This window comes from Heptranchias perlo, chromosome 4 (assembly GCF_035084215.1).
Source record: "Heptranchias perlo isolate sHepPer1 chromosome 4, sHepPer1.hap1, whole genome shotgun sequence".
NCBI lineage: Eukaryota > Metazoa > Chordata > Chondrichthyes > Hexanchiformes > Hexanchidae > Heptranchias > Heptranchias perlo.
Window position 1 is genome coordinate 96,809,860 of NC_090328.1, and position 14,543 is coordinate 96,824,402.

General features: G+C 45.1%; 1 protein-coding gene across 1 annotated transcript in view; it reads left to right on the forward strand.

The window, feature by feature from the left end:
* LOC137321126 (glyoxylate reductase/hydroxypyruvate reductase-like) overlaps positions 1 to 14,033 on the forward strand; it is a 68,780-nt gene extending 54,747 nt beyond the window's left edge. Inside the window, exons 5-9 of the mRNA XM_067983351.1 lie at positions 3,026 to 3,114; positions 7,079 to 7,183; positions 11,944 to 12,079; positions 13,406 to 13,536; positions 13,741 to 14,033. Coding sequence (XP_067839452.1) covers positions 3,026 to 3,114; positions 7,079 to 7,183; positions 11,944 to 12,079; positions 13,406 to 13,536; positions 13,741 to 13,862 — 583 coding nt within the window. The 3' untranslated portion in view covers positions 13,863 to 14,033. The remainder of the gene's footprint in view (positions 1 to 3,025; positions 3,115 to 7,078; positions 7,184 to 11,943; positions 12,080 to 13,405; positions 13,537 to 13,740) is intronic.
* The last annotated feature ends 510 nt before the right edge of the window (positions 14,034 to 14,543 follow it).

The window sequence follows — 14,543 nt, forward strand, 5'->3', positions numbered from 1 at the left end:
TCCTTTGAAACTCAGTGGAGCCATTCTGGTGGACGCTGAACAGTGAATGAGGCCTCGGGGTGGATTTCAAACCAGGCCGCCCTGTTTACGGCCCAAAAGTGGCTTACCACCTGGTTTACATTGGAGCTCTGGCTGCCGCCATATACAAAGCGGCCTTCTGCTGGGCAGCCGAAGCACCCACCTGTTTTAGGCGGTAAACCCCTTTTTAATATGCAAATCGGGGTCCAAAGGCATACATAGGACCACGGATGTCATTTTGACAGACAGCTGGGTGGAGCATGCGTGGAGGCCCCACCCAGTTTTACCTGGTGGTTTTTATTTTATTCGTTCATGGGATGTGGGCATCGCTGGCGAGGCCAGCATTTATTGCCCATCCCTAATTGCCCTTGAGAAGGTGGTGGTGAGCCCCCTTCTTGAACTGCTGCAGTCCGTGTGGTGAAGGTTCTCCCACAGTGCTGTTAGGAAGGGAGTTCCAGGATTTTGACCCAGCGACGATGAAGGAAATATATCGCCGTTCCAAGTCGGGATGATGTGTGACTTGGAGGGGAACGTGCAGGTGGTGTTGTTCCCATGTGCCTGCTGCTCTTGTCCTTCTAGATGGTAGAGGTCGTGGGTTTGGGAGGTGCTGTCGAAGAAGCCTTGGCGAGTTGCTGCATTGCATCCTGTGAATGGTACACACTGCAGCCACAGTGCGCCGGTGGTGAAGGGATTGAATGTTTAGGGTGGTGGATGGGGTGCCAATCAAGTGGGCTGCTTTGTCCTGGATGGTGTCGAGCTTCTTGAATGTTGTTGGAGCTGCACTCATCCAGTCAAGTGGAGAGTATTCCATCACACTCCTGACTTGTGCCTTGTAGATGGTGGAAAGGCTTTGGGGAGTCAGGAGGTGAGTCACTCACCGCAGAATACCCAGCCTCTGACCTGCTCTTGTAGCCACAATATTTATGTTGCTGGTCCAGTTAGGTTTCTGGTCAATGGTGACCCCCAGAATGTTGATGGTGGGGGATTTGGCGACGGTATGCTGTTGAATGTCAAGGGGAGGTGGTTAGACCCTCTCTTGTTGGAGATGGTCATTGCCTGGCACTTGTCTGGCATGAATGTTACTTGCCACTTATGAGCCCAAGCCTGGACGTTGTCCAGGTCTTGCTGCATGCGGGCTCGGACTGCTTCATTATTTGAGGGGTTGTGAATGGAACTGAACACTGTGCAATCATCAGCGAACATCCCCATTTCTGACCTTATGATGGAGGGAAGGTCATTGATGAAGCAGCTGAAGATGGTTGTGCCTAGGATACTGCCCTGAGGAACTCCTGCAGCAATGCCCTGGGGCTGAGATGATTGGCCTCCAACAACCACTACCATCTTCCTTTGTGCTAGGTATGACTCCAGCCACTGGAGAGTTTTCCCCCTGATTCCCATTGACTTCAATTTTACTAGGGCTCCTTGGTGCCACACTCGGTCAAATGCTGCCTTGATGTCAAGGGCAGTCACTCTCACCTCACCTCTGGAATTCAGCTCTTTTCTCCATGTTTGGACCAAGGCTGTAATGAGGTCTGGGGCCGAGTGGTCCTGGCGGAACCCAAACTGAGCATCGGTGAGCAGGTTATTGGTGAGTAAGTGCCGCTTGATAGCACTGTGGACGACACCTTCCATCACTTTGCTGATGATTGAGAGTAGACTGATGGGGCGGTAATTGGACAGATTGGATTTGTCCTGCTTTTTGTGGACAGGACATACCTGGTCAATTTTCCACATTGTCGGGTAGATGCCAGTGTTGTAGCTGTACTGGAACAACTTGGCTAGAGGCGCAGCTAGTTCTGGAGCACAAGTCTTCAGCACTACCTGGTGGTGCAGCAGAAGAGGCCCCAAGAAGGTAAGTTTCAAAGTATTCTTGTGGGGTCAGGAGGAGCAGGAGTGATCCTCTGGTCTCCACAAGAGTACTGTGGTTACTGCCACCTCGGACCCACCGCAGATCGCATCCCCCACATGCCATACCTACCATCCCGTGGGCAGGCCAGACTGCCTGATATTGTGCCGTCCCTAAGCTGGCGAGCTGCATCATGGCGCCCATTTGGTGTCCACAGCTCACCAACGGCTTTGTAATGAGGCCCAGCCCCTCAAAATGGGCTAGGCCTTCCATCTGAGGGATCGGGTGGCCGACAGTTAAAATCTAACCCCCTGTGTTTCTCCTTTAGTTGCCATCCATCTGAAGGGTAATCCATCAATGGATGGGCTTGTGGCTTGGAAGTTTTATATATGAACCTGTATATTGGATACACTGGTGCACTGAACTATATACAATTACTGTGGGGTAGAAATTTGACCTTGTGTCCATTTTGCAGGCATGAAACTTGCTCAATGAGGGCCAATTTCAGGGACCAATGTTCTTTGCCCCAAGACACCTGAAAGACGTGCGACCCGATATTGGATCGAGCCATTTTTCAGGGGTCCCTGGCGACCGCCTAAAACAATCATTAGGCTCCTTACACATGTAAATGAGGGGGCCTAAGGCCTGTTTTAAGCCCCCTCTGCTAAATTAGATATCACAAAACTGAGCAGGTATTGGGCCTGTTCCACCTGGGATCGAAAAATCTTTGCTGTGGAGCCAATCGGAGCAGGAGTGCTCCCCTCCAGCTCCACAGTACTCTGAGTCAGCCCACTCTGTTACCATTCCACCCCTACCGGGAATTACCTTAGGGCCACTGCCAATTAGGCAAGCGCCCGATATTCAGCTGTGTAAAATGGGCGAGCTGCCTGTTGAGGCCGCTCGTCCAAATAATGTAAATGAGACCCGAGGCCCAATCTTGGGCTAGCCTCGGGCCTCCCATTGGGCCTCCCAGATTGGTCTGCAATCAAAAACGGGCCATCATCAATTTCTAGGCCTTTGTATTTTTATAACTCAGCAGGTGTTTATGTTAGAATGGATTTTTAATCTTTGTTTCAAAAATGTTCAATTTTAAAAGTTGGTTCAAGTTGATTTTGGTCCAAGTTGTGATGTTCCTGTAACCTGAAACCCTTCTACTTCCAGTGGTGGCTGGGGTACATGGAAACCCCTGTGGCTTTGTGGCTATGGACTGAATGACAGCACTGTGGGGATCGTGGGACTGGGAAGAATAGGTGAGTCATTGGGCAAGGTCACAAGATAATTCAACCCATCTTAATCTATCCACCCAGAGATCCTAACCTCCCAACATTATAGCATCCAATTGCTTCTTAAATGATTTTAGCGTTTTTGCCTCCACTACTTTATCTGGAGGTTTATTCACACGTTGATCACTCTCTGGAATTTAAGGGCTGGTCCCCAATCAAACGCTCTCAGCACGGAGCAGTGCTCAGGAAGTTGCAGGCCCACAGATCTAGATATTCCTTAAAACAGGCAATTGTTGTCCCAGGAAAACTAATGGAAACACAAACCACGGAGGAGCAGTTGGTTCTGATGGGCCCAGGCCGTAGTGCACCCAGCACAGGTTGGTTTCTGTGCTTTGCATTTTCCTAAGTTTCTCTCTTTTAATTTTGTTGCTTTATATTTTCCATCAGTTTTTTTTTCTCATACAAAAGTCTTTTTTAATCCACCTTGGATTCCACAGCAGGATCCAACACCGAATGTTATAAAGCTTCAGGCAGCCATAATTCGGGATGGTTAACTAAATATCTGTTTAATTATTAAAGGGACAGTGAGCGAGAGAGTTTGATGCTTTGGAGCATCAGCATGTTGTGCATTGAGTTGTGGAATTTGGGTTTGCATGCACAGGTCCCCACATGGTAAGTCAGTGACCCCTGTCGTGTTGACATGGGCCTGGATTCCCCTCTTGTTAGGATGATAAAAGTGGAGGCAGGACTAATACCACCCTTCTCCTGATTGTCCCTGGGGTTGGCTGAGACAGCAGTGTTAAGCAGGAACATCTTGTTAAGCCCCTCCGACGGTGGGGAAGGGGTGGCCAGTGGCTGTGCCAGTGGGGGTGAGAATGGAAGCAAATTCCGGGCCACAGAATTACATAGAATCTACAGCACGGAAACAGGCCATTCGGCCCAACTGGACTGTGCTGGTGTTTATACTCCACACAAGCCTCCTCCCACTTTAACTACCTCTTCCCACCCTGACCCTGTATCCCTCTATACCCTTCTCCCTCTTGTGTGCATTAAGCCTCCCTTTAAATACATCTGCTTCAACCACTCCATGTGGCAGTGAGTTCCATGTTCTAACCACTGTCTGTGTAAAGAAATTCCTCCTAAATTCTTTACTTAATCTGTTAGTGGCTATCTTACATTTATGCCCCTTTGCTCTGGACTCACCTGCAAGTGAAAACAATTTCTCTACATCCACCCTATCGAACCCCTTCATAATTTTAAAGACCTCTATCAGGTCTTCTCTTAGCCTTCTCTTTTCCAGAGAAAAGAGCCACAATATGGCGGTAGCCATCATCGTTTGATACTCCCAAGTTTTCCATTCTCTAGCCCATCCGATTTCAGGCAGAATAGCGGAGTAAAATCCAGCCCATGGAGAGACACAGTGCATGGGGCTGGGAGATTCCCAGCCACCAGGTCGATGATCCGTGTAGCACAGAGGCTAGGTGATTCCTCACAGAGAGGAAAAGAAAATGAGAGGGAGAGTTACCTTGAGCCTTTTTCATGGTTCCATTGGTTGGACGTGGATAGCGTTGATGGGAGGATGGTCACAGGTCACCTTCCCACTCTCTGGGCAAGGGATGGTGGATGGCACAGGAAGAAAATACAAATATCCTTTGAAGACCAAGGGCATGATTTTAGCCTTGGAAAACGGGTGGTTTGGGGGTGGGGGGACAGTAACAATTGCAAAAATCTAAAACCCACCCCCAACCCGCCTCCAACTCGTCCATTTCCGTTTTTCATGGTGGTGGGACGAGGGGCAGGCGACCAACTCGGTGTCAGGAGGCAGGTCGGCCATTAAAAGCTTTTAAGGAGGGTGCGGGCCTCCATTTTCAAAGCTTTTTTGATTTTAAGCCTCTGGGGGCCGGGATTCCTGTGTCTTCTCCTTCACGCCACATGAGAGGAGTCGAGAAGGCCTGAAACAGCAGGTAAATGCATTACAGCACAGCTTTTGGGCCCAGAGGAGCAGGGATACTTCCCCCGGGCACAACAAGCCTACCTGCAGTGACCTCCCCCCACCCCACCGTGATCTCCGACCCCACCCCCACCATCTCCAACTCCAATCCCTATGATCTCCCAATCCCCCCACGATCTCCGACACCCCCATGATCTCTGACCCGCTATGATCTCCAAAACCCCACGACCACTGACCCCCCCCCCCCCCCCCCGATGACTGACCTAATGACTGACAGCCCCCCCATGACTGACCTCCTCCCCCACACCGATGACTGACAGCCCCCGGTGACCTCCGATCCCCTGGTGACCCCCGATCCCCCCAACCCCCTGTGACCACTCCCCATCTAACACTTACCTGATCATGTCCTCTTCCTCCCTTTTCTCCTGTCCAACTGAGAGCAAGCATGTCAATCAGGCTGGCCTGTTAGGCGGGAAACCAACGAAAAAAACAACGTCCTTACGTCAAAATCATAAGGACTTCTGGGAAACCCGTACTTCCGGATCTCCCACCAGGAATTCCACCCCCCACCGCCCCCTTCCCGGCTCCGGGCCAAAACCATGCCCAAAGTCTCACCCTCAAAACAAAACATTTAATTGGGGAGCAATAAGCAAATCCAACTGGCAATTCCAATTTGCAGTTTTTTAAAAAAATAGCATGAAAATGACAGAGAGGAGATATTGGGAATGTCTTGGAGAATTGTCGGTAATTTCACAGAACCTTGGAGGTGGAAGTAAAGTGGTAATTGTTTTTTAAAATCCTTGTTTACATTTTTACCTCACTACATGGGCTCACTGAAAGGTTCCATTAAAAATATAAAACCTCCAGGAAGGTGCCTTACTGCAGTTGATGTCACTGAAGAACCAGAGTTTCAGGTGCAATGTGTGGCCTGCACTCAAACCTACTATACTTTGTTAGTCAACCTTCTTCCTTCTGTGGTTCACAGCAACACATTTCAAGTAAGACGTGCATGAAACAGTTGCGTATACGGAACAGACTTTATTGTACAGCACAGGTGATCAATCTATACAGCATCGGATTCCTAGCTTTCCAACTACCTAACTTTATCCCTGGAACTTCTCCCTCTTATATACCCTAATTGTTTACTACAAAAGCAATGTAGGTTATATTTCATAGATAGACAGACCTTCACAAGTCCAATTCCTTTTACCTCCCTTATGATTAGCCACCTCCCGACTTATGGACACCATGTTTATTGCAAGGCATCCTGTATCCTTGCTATACTATGGCTAATTAGTAAGTATTATAGTTATACATTAATTCCTCATGGTGAATGTCCATTTTAGCCATGCACTCCCTTTGATAAGCAAATACCCGGAGCAGAATAGAATCTTAATCCCCCCTTGCTCCATTTCTCCTTGTGTTTCATCGACCAGTTATGATTACGATAGTTCAGTTTGCTTATTAACTCTCCACTCTCCAGCATGTCCAACACACTTCACTGAAATGTCTTCACTTTCAGATGAATGTAATGACACAGTAGATTGTCAGATCTGCATATAGTCTTGGTTTGTACCACATTCACTGATACTTTCAAGGAGCTCTGCGGATCTGTGCTGATTCCGAACTCTGCTGCATTGTGTGCCAATATCATATTTTGTGCCAATATTATGCTGACAGATTTTCGGATCTGGATGCTTTCACTGCTTGATTTTAATAGTGATGATTTCCAGCAAACAGAATGATTTGAGGGCTCAGTTTAATTAAACGGATGTGCTCTGTCACACACCCAGTGGGGTTCTCACTTTTGCAATATCAAAGTACTAAAATAAAGGCAAAAGGTTTGACTTTGAAATGGGGACTGAATTATCTTTGCACCCCTTGGTCCAATTACCCCAGCTCTCTAACCCCATTTCACCTGAAGACTCCACATTGTCTTGACTCCCCCAGCGGCCAATGCCACGGGAGATCGGCCCGTATTTAAAAGAGTTTTAATGGAAGGACGGGTTGTTATTTATGTTTATTTTGTCTCTCTTAAAGGTTTAGCCGTTGCACAACGCTTGAAGCCATTTGGGGTGAAGAAGTTTCTGTACACGGATTTTGAGCCAAAGCCGGAGGTCGCTGCCCAGATACAGGCCGAATACGGTGAGGACCAGTGGCGGCTGGGTATCCGCCCCTTTACAACTGGGAAAATGCTTCTTCATTTATGGACATCTGTGATCACTTGTGAATTTATGCATCAGGTTACAGTAACCATAAAGCTGTCGGATTGTCCTAAAAATCCAACTGGTTCATTAATGTCTTTTAGGAAAGGAAACCAGCTGTCCTTACCCGGTCTGGCCTACCTATGATTCCAGTCCCACACCAAGGTGGTTAACTCTTAGTTGCCCTCTGAAGTGATCCAGCAAACCGCTCAGTTGTATTAAAAGAATTACTGTTCAAGAAGAAGGCCCACCAGCACCATCTCAAGGGGAACTAGGGATGGGTAATAAATGCCGGCCTTGCCAGCAACGCCCACATTCCAAGAATTAATTTTTAAAGAAAACCAAAGCAACAGTTTCAGGCAGGAGAAGACCGTCGGCCCATTTAGCCCACCTATCTACCCATGGTGCATTTCTAATAATCCTGAATCCCATTTGTTGACAAGATCCTATCTCGTTCCTTCTTGAAACCCATTAGGGTTTCTTGTTCCTTTACCCATGCTGGTTATCTATTCCAGTAATTACAACTATACTTTATAGCTATTAATTAAAATAAAATCATCTTATTTTAAAGGCCCCGTTTGATTTTCCATCAAATTCTTTTATTTTCCACTTTTCCCTTTTTACGCCCTTTTCTCCCGATGCTGCTGACTCGACGGTTCGATGTTCCACAGGCACCGGCCATCCTCCAGTACCTTGCTCAAGTGGCTATTCTTCTTTTGTGAGTCCGGGCCATGAGTGCCAGCCGGCTATTCGACTAAGGGGAGCCGTTGCCAATCCTGCCCTCAGCCAACATCTACCCACCAGCACTTTCTAATAGGATCATTGGACTGTCAGGAGCAGGCTCCTTGACTGATTTTCCTCTCCTTGGCCTTAAGGCCTGATACTAAGTATAGAATCTCTACAGCTGTCCTGGCTGGGAACATTTAAGTCAGCACAGACCAGGGATTGAACCTGGGATTGTCCTGGTCTGTAAGATTCAGTGCCACACCACTGAACCATCACAGGAAATTTGCATTCAATTCAAATCAATACTCTCCCCAGCTTATATAAAAATAAATTCCCCTCTTTTAATCCTCCTGAACTATGCCCCACTTGCCAACAAAGTGGTCAGGAAGATACCCCACGCAATATTGTTAGTTTTTAAATCCTGATATTTGTGATGTTGCTATAAATATCTGTGTTTTTGTAAATTTATATATTTTAATTTGTTTCAATTTTATAATCGTTCTCCTTGCAGAGCCAATGAGCCTTGCTGGGCAGAGGACCTACAGAGAGTACCTTGCTGCTCCAGCCATACTGAGGTGTCTGAGCAATGGATTAGAATCCCCCTCTCTCCCTCCCTGTGAGAAAGCTCTGACCTCTCATTAGCAGATCCCTTTGATGAGCGTAGCTGAGATCAGGAACTCTCCATGTGGGCAGCTGCAGGTGCAGACAAGCATCCTGCACTCCATTATGAATTGAAGATGAGATATTTCAGGATCATCCTTTTCTCCCATTTACCTAAGTCTAACTTTTCCCCATAACAGATAAAAAGAAAGACTTGCATTTTATATTGCATATATTTGTATTTCTTTCATAATAGATATGACTTGTTTGGATTCTCAGTAAATACTTTGAGAAGATGTTTTGCATGAGGAATGGAGAAACCATACATCTATGTCCTATGTGAACATTTTCTGATTGGCACGTGTCCATCAGATGCCAGGCACCACTCTTTGTATATGTGGAAAACAATCTTTTTAGAAAAAAAAGAAAGAAAGGCAGTCACTGACCTGCAGCTTGAAACTTACGACCAGTGAAAACTACTGCTGCAATTAATTGGACTCTTCAATTAAAAGCAGAGGCCCAAAAAGCCCCGAGGCCAGATTAGCACCTAAATATCACAACTGTGCTCCACACTGCAGACTACCCCAAGCACTGCCACCGGAGAGCAGCTGGCGTTTAAAAATGTCTTTGCAAAAAATTGGTTGAAGGTTGTGGAACAATTCATTGTAAACATGTTTTTTTTAAAAAGCATCTCTTATAGGATGTGTCAACATATCCTAAAAACCCAACCTGTTGTAGTAAGAATTAAAATATTAAAGAGTTATATTCCCCCAGTCCCAAAGTATTTAGCTCTTTTCTCAATGTGATATACACTTCAATAAAGGGAGTATGTCCACATTTATAATGTAAACTCGTCACACTCCCGTCAGTGGAGGTGTTGCAGCGCTGCCACTGGAGGAAGAGTGTAATTACAGTATGACAAGTTTACATAGGCAGTCTCTGTTATAAATGTGAACGTATGTACATTTTGGTAGGAGAGATAAGGAGGCCACATACTTCTTGGAAAATAAGAGTCTAAATGGGGTAGAGGAGCAAAGGGATCTAGGGGTACAGATTCACAAATCATTAAAAGTAGCAACGCAGATTAACAAGGCCACAAAAAAGTGCAAACAAAGCACTGGGGTTCATTTCTAGAGAAATGGAATTGAAAAGCAGAGAAGTTGTGTTAAACTTATAAAGAATGTTGGTTAGACCATACTTAGAATACTGTGCACAGTTCTGGTCTCCATACTACAAAAAGGATATAGAGGCACTGAAGAAGGTGTAAAAAAGATTTACGAGGATGATACCAGAACTGAGCAGTTATAATTATCAGGAAAGACTGAATGGGCTGAGGCTCTTTTCTCTAGAAAAGAGAAGGCTGCGGGGTGACCTAACAGAGGTCTTTAAAATTATGAAGGGATTTGATAGGGTCGATGTAAAGAAAATGTTTCCACTTGTGGAGGAATCTAAAATTAGAGCCTCTCTACCTCTCTTCTTTAAGACTCTCCTTAAAACCTACCTCTTTGACCAAGCTTTTGGTCACCTGTCCTAATTTCTCCTTATGTGGCTCGGAGTCAAATTTTGTTTGAAAGTCGCTCCTGTGAAGCACCTTGGGACCATTTACTAACTTAATGGCGCTATATAAATGCAAGTTGTTGTAGTTGTTGTTGAAGATTATGCTGATAGAGTTAAATGAAGTAGAGTGGAAGGAGGTCCGTGTGCAGTATTAACAGTTGCATAGATCAATTGGGCTGAATGGCCTATTTCTGTACTGTAAATTCTATGTAATTCTACTTAGGAATTTATAACAGAAAAATAAAATAGAAATAAGGACAGAAGGTACGACTTTAAAATAGGGACTGAATTATGTCTGCGCCCCTGGTCCAATCATCCCCACCCTCTAACCCTGCTTCACCTAAAGACTACGCGTTGGGAGGGAGTGGTGAATTTCCTCGGGAAAATGCAGTAACTTCAGCGGAAAACCCGCTTACACGCATAAACGGGGTTTCCATCAAACTGCCGCCAAAGTTACAGCAGCAGAGCAGGAGAAGTTCCCTGAGGAATATCACCTCCTTGGTCCTGACTCTCCGTGTATAACACCATGGGAGATCGACTAGTTCTATATAATAATGTGGTGTCAATAGTCTAATTACCAACATAAACCACTGGCTGGCAGCAAATAGGGAAAAGCCCGTGTCTGCATTGGTGCTGAACTATAAATCCATTGTGCCCTTTTCTGTGGAGGTAGATTTGAAGAGATTAAACAGTGTAATGTTGACACATGGTACTGGTTCATCTCTCCCACAAGTCACTGCGACAGCTGTTGGTCCTTTCCCCTACAAATGTTGTGGTGTAATCAGGATACTTTTGGGCATTGGTTTAACAAACTATCTCTCATGAAAAGATCACAAGATACTTATGGATGAGAGAGGCCATTGGGCGCATCTTAATTCATCCAGCCAGAACAACCCTACACTCCCACACTGCTGCATCTGCTTATTTCTTAAATGATTCCAGGGTTTTTGCCTCTGCCACTGCTTCCAGTGTTTGAATGTCTCCTTGTTTCTCGGTGAAAAGAACTGGACAAAAGTTCTCAAGGTGCGGTCTGACCAGACCTCTGTACAGTATTTTTTATATATTCATTCTCGAGATGTGGCCATCGCTGGAAACACCGGCATTTTTTGCCCATCCATAGATGCCCTTGAGAAGGTGGTGGTGAACCTTCGTTGTGAACCACTGCAGTCTGCATGGTGAAGGTGCTCCCGCAATGCTGTATGGGAGTTTCAGGATTTTAACCCAGCGATATATCACTTTGCTGATGATTGGGAGTAGGTTGATAAGGCTGTAATTGGCCAGGTTGGATTTGTCCTGCTTTTTGTGGACAAGACATACCTGGGCAATTTTCCACAAAGATGTCCTGGTGTACTGGCATGGTGAGCAATTTTTGCACTGTAGATTCACTGCTCTGATTTCTCATAGGACAGCCTTAGCCAGGTCAGTTAGGTGAGGGACCTTCCCAAAAGCAGGGTGTAAAATTTTGAGGGTGAGTCAACCCAAGCAACACTTCAGTGCATGTACTGGCTAGTTCCGGACTTACATTGGAAAACTCCATCACTGAATGAGGTACTTGACTTAGTATGGGGAAGGGAAAAAGGGCAAAATGGAGCATCCCACGACTTAAGGTTTGTACAGTAGCATTTTCTGGAAGATATGTAAGTCACTTAAATTGTAACTAATGGACAAAGCATTATTCAGACAGCTACACAACCACTGGACTTAAAGGTGAGGTGAAGAGTCCTTCATTCCAATAATCAGACTAAGGAAGATGTTGAAAATGGAAAGTTCAGTTGTTTTAGGGCAGTATAAGTACTAATGTTGACTCTTCTATTGCAGTGCCTCTGGATAAACTGGCAGAGCAATCGGACTTTGTGACAGTGCACTGTGCCTTGACTCCCGAGACAAATGGCTTGTGCAACAAAGAGTTGTTTTCAAAAATGAAAAAGACGGCAGTATTTATCAACACGAGCAGGTGAGACACGGATGCAGTGGTTTAGTGAGGTGTTTTCTGGTGGGTTTTTTTAGCCTTGTGTACTGGGTTTTGCAGGAGTGGCTGAAAATTTACCTTTATACATTTTTTTTTAAATTTTGTATTTCTAAGCATTTGCTGTAGTGCTTTTTACCAACTAAGATATCCAGAAATCCCTATGAGCAGAGAGGTTCACAAACAGAGAATGTTCTGTTCTCCAGAACCTGTCCTTCAATTCTATTGATAAAATATAGAGGCAAGTACCCCTCAATATTATAGTGATATTGAGGGGTACTTGCCTCTATATGTGAAACTGCTGAGACTTTGATCCAATATAATACAAATATCCATATTTGTATTATATATGTAAAACATACTCAGGCTTCATGTCGGCCAAACAATGGGTAAATTTATGCACCGTCAAGGTGTGGGATTTCGGGTTGAGAAATGCAACACTTCCCTACTTTTTTTCACCCTGTGTCAGTAATGAGCACGCCAGGTCACTTACAGCTCAGTCTAATGCAGCGTGAAGCTTCCTCTACTCTACATCAACAAGTCTTGATCTCCCCTCCCCATTTCCCACGACAGTCTTCCTTATGAAATGATTGGGTTGTGCTGTCTAGGATTGGAGATGAGACACCTTTATTTAAAAGAAGAGAAGGCTAGGACCAGGTGACTATAGAGCAGTGTTGTCCAGTATGATAGTCCACATGTGACTAATTGGGAATCCAGATGTGGCTAATTGCATTTCTGAATAGTAAATAAAAAGTGAGTAATAGACACAGTCATTGGGCATGTGATCTTAATACTCATATTTGCATGACGTATGCATGAGTATTTTAACCTTTTTGTGTGTTTGTTGGTAAAATGGTAAGCAGAAAAGCAGAGCGTGAGTGTTTTTTGATCGTTGTGAGTGCTTTACTTCCTTGGTTACTGAATCGTGGTAGATGTGAAAGGCTCTATGGGGAAAGGCCACCGTGTAAGTCCATCCCACCTTGTATTGTACAGCATGTATTATAAGAGACACTGTTAGGTGCACAGATATCTTCCTTTTATTAAATTTAGGATTATGGGACAATTCATAGGATTCCACTTCCCCTTTGGCCTCTATTCACAGCTACTAAATATCAAAGTTTCACCATTTCCTTTTTCCTTTCCCTCACTCTGAAAGTTTGAATAGTCTGGCACTGACTCCGCAGCAGCCCTGAGTTTAACTCTGCAGGTCGCGGAATGAGAAAGTGATCCGTTTCCTAATTCAGATCACGTTTGCAGTGCTTTGGGGAACTCCTCAGATCTGATGAATGTTTGGGGTCTTCTTTTCTTCCACAGGGGAGCTGTGGTGAACCAGGATGATCTTCATCAGGCTCTGACTACTGGTCAGATCGCCGCAGCAGGATTGGACGTCACCGTTCCTGAGCCGCTACCCACCGACCACCCTCTGCTCTCACTAAAAAATTGTGGTAAGTCACAAAATTGGAAAAATTTCTTATTCTTTCGTGTCTTTTCTAATTTTGCTTTCACTATGGTACAACATATATATATATATAATATTAAAAACAAGTAGGATCCAATTTCTTCAGCGCTCTGATGCTCAATTTATAAATTGCTTGAAGTGAGTCATGGCCCATGTCTAAGAAATGGTTTATTTTATGTTGTACTTCCAGTTATTCTGCCACATATCGCAAGTGCCACCATCGCCACTCGCACTGCCATGGCTCTGCTGACCGCCAATAACCTCCTGGCGGGCCTCAAAGATGAACCGATGCCGAAGGAGCTGACCCTGTGAGGTGGGACGCATGACGTCGTGTCATAGCTGCGAGGGGTACTTCTGTCGCAGAGCCTGTGACCTGAATCTTGGTGTGACTCTGATTAGTTATGTGATTATAAAAGTGGGATGTCTTGTTCGGCTGTTTCGAAGAAACGAACCTGCATCTAATAAAGTTGGAATGCTCATAAACTCTGAAGTGAGTCATTTATCTCAGCAGAATAGTTACAAAAATTCACATTTTAAGTGCAATCTACAGTAGTTGCTTTTTCCAAATATTTTAAGGGGAAGCTGAATATCCTGAAGTAGGCATTCTGAGACTGACCTACACCCTGCAACTTTGTGTCCTGATTCTGTAATTGCCATGTTAGTGGTGCAGTGTGGAGGTGAGGACATCTGTAGACTGAAATGCATGTCAGACACATAACTGCACAAGTCTTAAATCACATTTAAAATCTGTATTTTTGCATCTGTTTTTTTGTTTGAATTCGGGGGAGGTTGTTGATAGTAAATTTTTGGAACAAACTTTTAAACCACTGCTTTCCATCGAGTAATTACAGCATTAACCCTTTGTCTTTTTCACAAGATAAATATGGAATGAGGAAGGACAGTCGTCCCATCTTGGCTCACCCCAAAGATAGTCACCCCCTGCCCCTCTGCATTGCAGTACCAATCTGTCCCTTAGAGACTGAGAAGTTTTTT